We start from the raw sequence: 7,955 nt of genomic DNA, 5'->3' as shown, positions 1-7,955 counted from the left end.
TATACCAGATCTGTGTGCTATGGAGAGGAAACTCTCAGAGGGGACCTCCATTTGTCGGAATGAAGCCAATGAATTGGGGTGACAGGAGGTGGAGTCAAGGAACGTGCTTCAGTGTTGGTGACCCACGACACCCGGGCCTGCAGGCTTTGAACAGGCTCTTCCAGGCCCAGGGAGCACTTGCGGCCGGTGACACCTGCGGAGTGGTTCACCGCCGGTCGCTGATTCTCAGTTCTCCAAGTGGGGTGGGAGCAGGTGCTCTCCCGAGACTCTAACGCTCCTACTGGGAAGTCAGCAGGGACGAGACGGTGGGGGCAAAACGAGGCCGTTGAGCGGGCTGTCTGGGGAAGGGGAGCTGCCTGAGTTACCGAGGACAGGTGGGGCGGCTTATCGCCCCCGCCGTGGCCAACAATCTTACCGCCCGACCCCTGCCGCCACCGCCGCCGACAGGTAGGAAAAGCTGGGCCCCCAGGGTTCCCCCGGCACCGCAGAGGGCGCGAGGACAGGTACGCACCCGGCCTGAGGGCGCTGGGCTTTGGGGTGGCGGGGACGCTACCCTAATGCCCTGACTCCGCAGCTGGGCACTCCCGCAGCCCCCTCGGGCAGACGCTGTCCTTTCCCGCGCCGCGCTAGCGCGGGGACACGAACTCCCTCCCCCGAGAAGGCTGCCCGGCCCCCGCGGCTGGGTCACCCGCCAGGGCCGCCCCTGGGGCTCGGCGGGCGGGGCCCGGAGCTATTTTTATAAGACACGTCAGCGGCTGGGGAGCCGGAGCCGGATTCGGCGCCCATTGTCTCTGCGCGGCGCGGGAGGGGGATTTCGAACTGGAGGAAGGCGCGAAAAGGGTCTGCAGGGCGCAGCGCGTGTGGGCAGGACCCGGGCGGGGCCGCGGGGGCGGGGCCTGGGGCGGGGGCGGGGCCGGCGCGGGGGGCGGGGCCCGGCGCCCTCCGGCCGCTGCAGGCTGGCGGCGGCGGCGCGGTGACTGCGGGGACAGTGAGGTGCCCGCGCCGGCGGCGAGCCCCGGGGAAAGCCCGCGTCCCGCCTGCGCCTCCTCGGCGCGCCCCGAAAACGGGAGCGGCCCTCGCGGCGCCCCCCCAAGGCTAGAAACGAGCGTCCGGGAGCCCGGAGCCCGAAGCCCGGAGCCCGCCGCGGACAGTCGGGGCAGCCGCCGGAGCGCGGGGCGCGGCCGGGATCCAGCCGCAGAGCCTGCCCGGACCTGGGAGAGGGCGCGGGGAGCCAGCCTCTTGCCCCCGCCCGCCCGCCCGCCCCGCGCACCCGCCTCCGCCCGCGGCATCGCAGGCGCCTTCGCCGGAGACAAAGCCCGCGGGGAGAGACGCGATGCCCGCCGATCGCGAGCCCGGCCGGGGTGGCCGCGGGCGCGGGGGCCGCGGCGTTTGAGCGCGCGTGGAAGCCGGACGCCCCGGGGAGCCGAGCCCGCGCCGCGGCGAGGGGCCGGTGCCCGCGCGGAGGGCGGCCGGCGAGCCCAGGTGCGCCCCGCGCGTCGGCCCGGGGAGCGCTCGGGGGGGCGGCGCCCTCCCGCCGCAGCCGCAGTGGCCGGCGCCGCAGCCAGGAGCCATGGGCAACATCTCCTCCAACATCTCGGCCTTCCAGTCCCTGCACATCGTCATGCTGGGCTTGGACTCGGCCGGCAAGACCACGGTGCTCTACCGGCTCAAGTTCAACGAGTTTGTGAACACGGTGCCCACCATCGGCTTCAACACCGAGAAGATCAAGCTGAGCAACGGCACGGCCAAGGGCATCAGCTGCCACTTCTGGGACGTGGGCGGCCAGGAGAAGCTGCGGCCGCTGTGGAAGTCCTACAGCCGCTGCACGGACGGCATCATCTACGTGGTGGACTCGGTGGACGTGGACCGGCTGGAGGAGGCCAAGACGGAGCTGCACAAGGTGACCAAGTTCGCCGAGAACCAGGGCACGCCGCTGCTGGTCATCGCCAACAAGCAGGACCTGCCCAAGTCGCTGCCGGTGGCCGAGATCGAGAAGCAGCTGGCGCTGCACGAGCTCATCCCGGCCACCACCTACCACGTCCAGCCGGCGTGCGCCATCATCGGCGAGGGCCTCACCGAGGGCATGGACAAGCTCTATGAGATGATCCTGAAACGCAGGAAGTCTCTCAAGCAGAAGAAGAAGCGGTAATGCGCCGGGCGCCGTTCAGGGGGGCGGATGGCCGGCGCGTGAGTCGGGAATGAATGAATGAATGAATGAATGGCTGCGTGGAGGAGTGAGAACCCGCGCCCGTGAACAAAGGCAGCGAACCAAAGAGATGCTTCCAATTTTCAAAACGGAATCTCTGCACCCAAAGGCGGGACTACTGACTTACCCCGGGTGTGAAGGCCGACCTGCCCCCACCCCCAGCTCTGGGAACCTTTTGTCTGGACGCGAGAGCTTGTGATGGGGTAGGGGAGCCCGGGAAGGAACGGTGGGGGACCGCGGGAGGCGGGGAGTGGACGGCAGGTCCTGCTGCCCTTCTGCCCTCCCCGCTCCAGGAGAAAAGGCGCCGATATCCGAGAGACAAAAGGGATTTCTTCCAACTCCAGCAGGGCCGGAAGTTCAGGCTGCCCCGCCCCCACCGGGGGAATTGCACCTGTGAGCTGCCTGAGGTGTGCAGTTCCCAGAACCTGGGGGTACCCAACAGTGTGGGGCACTTTGCTCTGGGGGGTGCTGGGTGGGGGGGTTGGAGAGGGCGGGGATATGCTCCCCTGGAGAAAGTGAGCTGCGAGCTCTGGATAATTTTGTGTCACAGGGCAGGCCCCTGTGGGATTTGGTTGGCTCTGCTCTGGGCCCAAAGGAGGTGGCGGTTTGAGCCATCTGAGGACTGCCTGGGACCATGCCGCAGCTGGAGGACACTGCGCTGGCCTTGGCTGGGGAATGGCCATGGAGATGCCCCTTTCCTGGTGCTTTGTGATGGCTGCAGAAGACTGGTTTTGTTGAGAACTGCTTTTCAGCTTGGAATCAGATACCTTCCACATGCGTTGGACCCTCTCCATGTCTAGGTCACTATCACACAAAGAGACCAATAAAAATTCAAAACAAAACAACTGTTGGAGGTGGTGGCAAATGATGTATTTCCTGCTTGCAGGATTGTTCAAGGTGTTTAAAGGGTAAGTCTCTTGGTGTAAATGCTGCAGGGGGCGGGGGCGGGGTGTCATGCAGGGAAGCCCCTCCGTGCTGTGCAATCGGCATCAGCACCTAAACCCATCTGTGTGGAATTTTAATTCTCTTAGCCTACTGGTTGGTTTGTGTGAACGCACCAGCTGTAGATGTGTGGTGAATTGCAAGATGGTTTTTACAAGAGATGCCTCTTGTATTACTAACCACGTGATGATGGGTTTTCAGACATGATTTAAAAAAAAAACTTTTACGAATGAATATTCATCTTAGAAATTTTCACCATAGGGAAAAAGACTTTGTCCTGCCCTTTAATGTCCCTTTACACTGCAAGTGGTGACATGTTCAGATTTCTAATTTGGTTCACTGTGGCCTATCTGGTTCACGTATTTCATTAAAAATGTCTCCTTAGAGTATTTGATGTCATGCACCAAAAAATGAAACCCCACCTTGTTGCAAAAGCCGACCTCGTTGCATGGATCTGAAAGCAAAGGAAAAGCACAAGGATGAGGTCCTTTCTGATTCATTCTGATTCATTCTTGTGTGAACTGGCCTGTTGGAGCCTGGCAGCACTTTAGCCAAATCCAAACAACCGTCGCTTGAGATGAAAGAAAGCCTGTGACGTCGTGGCCACCAGGATCCAGGCCCTTCACAGTTTACTTGAAAGAGGCTTAAGTAAAAGACGAATAAATGCATATTTTTAATAATGTAATTTAAAAAAATCCTTTAAAATCAGGACTGAGTCTTGGTTTGCAGAAGCTGTCCTTTACCCTGAAACAGTATCAAAAAGGAAATTTAATCTTATTGCTTGATTTTTATTTCCTCTTTGAATCCATGGTTACTAGTAGAATTGTGGGGGATCCCTCTTCTCTCACTGTTATAAATTTCTTACAAAAGAGGCCTATAGAAATTGAACATGGTCATGCTTGAAATATGAATTAGTCCACTGATAAGTCCATACCTATTGCACTCAGCAAGTTATATTAAGAACCAGAGATAGAAGTTCTGGCTTCCTGCTCAAAACCCCATTGGTATATGAAGTACCTTTAAAAAAGAAACCTAGTAGCCCATGTTCCTCCCATCCTTTGTCGATGTATCTGGTACCCCTCCAATGCTGGTCTTTTGGTAGAAACTCAGTAGGGAAATATAGCTAAGCAGCATTGGAAAGCCTGCACGATTTCAGTTTACGTATCAACAGCATATTCACTGATTTCTAAATGGGCTGGTCCCATCATCGGAGGATTCTGTATAGAATTATTAAAAAAAAAAATCCACCTTCTTTATTTTCTTCACTTGCAACAAATTCTTAAGCACTTTGACATTTTGGTAGTTCCACACTATTGAGAGAATAATATATTTATTTTGTGACATTGCAGATGCCAAATACTGTAACCTCCTCGTGCTGACAATTCTTAGTTTCCAGATCACTGTTTTGATCCTGTCATGCTTTAAAAACAATGCAAGATGATTGTTTTTTGCATTATCAGCGCTTAAGGGTACAGTCAACTGTTAGTAACATAATTGTACAGTAAAGCCTCGTGGTTATATCAACTAATAGTCCAGAGTTTCAGTTGCTTTCTGTAATGTTTGACCTAATACTAGCCCATTTTGTCCCTGGCCAAACAGCGCATTAAGTCACTTGGGACTGGTCACGCTGGGGGCGTCCCCCACCCACCCATCAGTGTCCATTATGCCTTCTGCCCTTCTGGGAATGAATGGGTTTCATGTAGAGGAAATTGGCCTCGCCAGGTGAGCTTTTGAAATGTTTCCTGCTAGAACCAGGGAGGCCAGTTTCATTTCAGAAAATTGCCCGTTACTGAGTCCCTGTCATGGTGTTGGGACCATGTCTCCTGGTTTCATTTTCCGTTTCTATGGTTGTTAATTCCCTATCCCGCTCATCCTCTTTTGTTTCCATTTCCTTTTATAATGCGTACACGATGCTGTGAACAGAAATAAATTATTTATACAAGCAAGCGTTCGGGGATGTTTTTTGTGGCTGGGTTTTCTTGCTGTTTGTTAGTGTGACTTCTCTAGGCCCTCTCTGCTGAGTGCGGCCTGGAACTCAGGGTGGCCTCTGAGGTTCTGAGTGGCTTGGGGCTCTAGCAAGTGTCTGCTTTTTTGGCTTATGTAGCATCTCATTTACCCTGAAATGGTGAGTTGGGAGGTCTGAAACACATCAGGCTGCTTGCATCCAAGGCTCATCTGCTCAGGCCAGGCCCTTTACAGGTTGCCTATTGACCGTCGTCACAAATCCCATAAGAAAATGGGGCTTAGTGCCCAGCTGGCTCTCGGCACCTTCATTTGTTACAACTGGAAATAGGTATGTGGTCATGTAACAGGGCTAGTCATTGAGACTCTGCTTGGTATATGGGCCACCTCTTATGCTTTTGAATTCCTTGGAATACCCCATTGACTTGATTCCTTTTAAATAGAAAATGTGGTAAAACCATCATGCTCTGTAGATGGAAATTAACTCTGTATAGAATTACTAAAAGATTTTAGAAAGGTCCACTTCCTAAAGAAAAAGCGATTGGGTCAGAATGGGCGGAACCGTTGTCACTGTTATGTGTAGCCCATGGAGGCGAGCTCAGCAGTTTTGAAGTGATGGTCAAGACAACAGGCAGAGCACCCTCTCGGGAGTCAGAAAGATACAGTTTCAAATTCTGGCTCAGATGCCTTGGGCCACGTGGTTTTGCTCCAGTGCCTTAGCCTCTGAGCCTCAGTTTCCCCAGGGGTCAAACAGGGATCATTGCAGTACCACTCAACAGGCTGTTGGGGAATGAACCGTGGTCGGTCGTGTGCAAGCGCTTAGCCCAGTGAGTTCACGCTGCCTGGCACATAACAAGAACTCGAAAACTTAGCTTTTCCTATTGTCAGCTGCTCATATGTGGAACGCCGCAGTGAACCTCACTGCAAGGCTTCAGGTTGCCTTGTTACACTCTCCCTTTTAAGCACACCTCTTGGAATTGTCAGTGAGCGAGAATCAAGGCCACTGGCTCGGGGCCGAGGCTGGAATGAAATCAAAGAAGCGACTGTAGAACATGTGATAACCCCAGTGACCACATCCACAGCGGTGAGATGTCCAATGTGGGTCTTCAGACCCTCGGGTCGCTCACTCATGGACCCCAGCTCCCTAGGCTGTGAGCCCCATAGCCGGAGCCTAGCACAGGGTTGAGCACATAGGGGGGAGCCAATCAACGCTTGTTCAAAGGATTGATTCATGTTCATGTTTGGGTTATAAGCTTCAAAATGGGCATTATAGAAAACAAATGAGTATCTTCCATTAACTATCGCAATGTAAATGGAAATGGACCAAAGAGTCACAATTATGAGATAAATCCTTGCTATGACTTTGTGGGAGGATGCTGAAACATTTACCGATGGGTAAAAATGTCTGGGCTTGGAGATTTTTCTTAAAATATAAGCAAGTCTTGACTAGATCATTCATGTGGTTGCAGAAACCAGCTTTTAGGAGCTGGATTGCATCAAAATGGCACAGATGCCATTTCTGAAACCTGAAAAGTTGTTTGAAAAGCTATTTAGGGACCACTGCTGTTCCATAAGAGTAAAAACATTACAAATCAAAAGAGGAAAAAGTTGAGACACTGGCTTTATGCTACAATGTAAATCCTTAGGGAGCCTGGTGATAGTAGGACAAGAGAGTTCTTTTATACTTTTCCAAAAAAGTAAACACAAGTGGCTACATCACTCACCTCAAGCAACTGATGAGGCTAAGTTTAGTCCTAGACAGCTGCTCTCTTTTCCCCAAAGGCCTTAGTTCTTTGTTGCTTGATAGGCCATGGGGCTGTTTTACCTTACTGTTTTGTGCCTTAGGTTCTGTGTTCTGAGTTGGGAGGTTTGCTGTTAGCAACATTCTAGAGTGTTTTGATGTCACATCTGTGGGGGAGCACAAAGAAGCAAGTTACGTCGAAAGAGTGATATCAAAAGTGATGATATCAAAAAAAGTATGAGGAAGATAGGAACTTGATGATCCTCGATTTAACAGCCACTTGCCTGTCCAGCTAACCTCTCTCCTTTTCTCTTTCACAGCCACACAATTTGGCATTTGCCAGCCAGGACACAAATATGCCACCTCCCTGGATAGGAACTCGTATTTTTCTCTCCTCACACATGATCACCTATTCCTCAAACAACTTGTTCCTTCTGGTTTTCTTTGGCTCAGTTAAAACCTGGGAGGAGGCTACCAAGTCTTCCCTTCACCCTGCTTTCTCCTCACCTATTTTTTAAAATATAAATTTGCACAAGACATTGGGGCGCTTTGTACATTTTTTCTGCACAAGTTCTGAACCTAAGGGTGAGGCCATGTCAATTTCTAAGAGGAAATTGCAATCTGAGGTTTTCTGAGAAAGTGGCATATTTTTTTCTCTCCCAAGATTATAAGTGAGAATTAAAGGGCCCTGTGGTTTCACCCCACTTTGAACACTACCCTCTCATATGCAACTCTGGCCGATTAACTGCTCCTCACGACCGTGGAGCAGTGAGTGCATTCTCATTGTGCAAAGAATATGACAGCATGGCATGAACAAAATAATAAGCGCAAATGTAAGTTGCATTTATAGCATGATTTTGACTGGACAAGCATCTCTTTTGCATTTATTAATTAAAATCACCCTAGCATGGTACTATTAAGCCCAGCTCAGCTTATCCTCCTCCTACGTTTCAGAGCTGGCTAGTCCTGTATAATCACGATAATAGCTACGGCTAACCTTTATTGAGTATTTAATATGTGTTAGGCACCATAATTAGCACTTCACGTGCTTGATCTTACTCTTTCATCACAAGAGCCCCAAGAGAGCCCTTATTTTTGTCCATG

The 7,955-nt window shown here is 52.4% G+C and overlaps 1 protein-coding gene across 1 annotated transcript; it reads left to right on the top strand.

The window, feature by feature from the left end:
- Window positions 1-1,539: 1,539 nt before the first annotated feature.
- On the top strand, window positions 1,540-5,094 carry ARL4C (ARF like GTPase 4C). Its single transcript, XM_077155518.1, has one exon. It carries the CDS (start codon window positions 1,571-1,573, stop codon window positions 2,147-2,149), a length of 579 nt encoding a protein of 192 aa, XP_077011633.1. The 5' UTR covers window positions 1,540-1,570; the 3' UTR covers window positions 2,150-5,094.
- Window positions 5,095-7,955: the final 2,861 nt, after the last annotated feature.

The sequence above is a fragment of the Tamandua tetradactyla genome, chromosome 3 (assembly GCF_023851605.1).
Source record: "Tamandua tetradactyla isolate mTamTet1 chromosome 3, mTamTet1.pri, whole genome shotgun sequence".
In the NCBI taxonomy this organism is placed as follows: Eukaryota; Metazoa; Chordata; class Mammalia; order Pilosa; family Myrmecophagidae; genus Tamandua; species Tamandua tetradactyla.
Note: the sequence above shows the minus strand (reverse complement) of the source record. Positions and strands in the feature narration are given on the sequence as shown.

Excerpts from the sequence above, each read along its gene's own strand:
- ARL4C (XM_077155518.1), top strand. The coding sequence starts at position 1,571 with ATGGGCAACATCTCCTCCAACATCTCGGCCTTCCAGTCCCTGCACATC.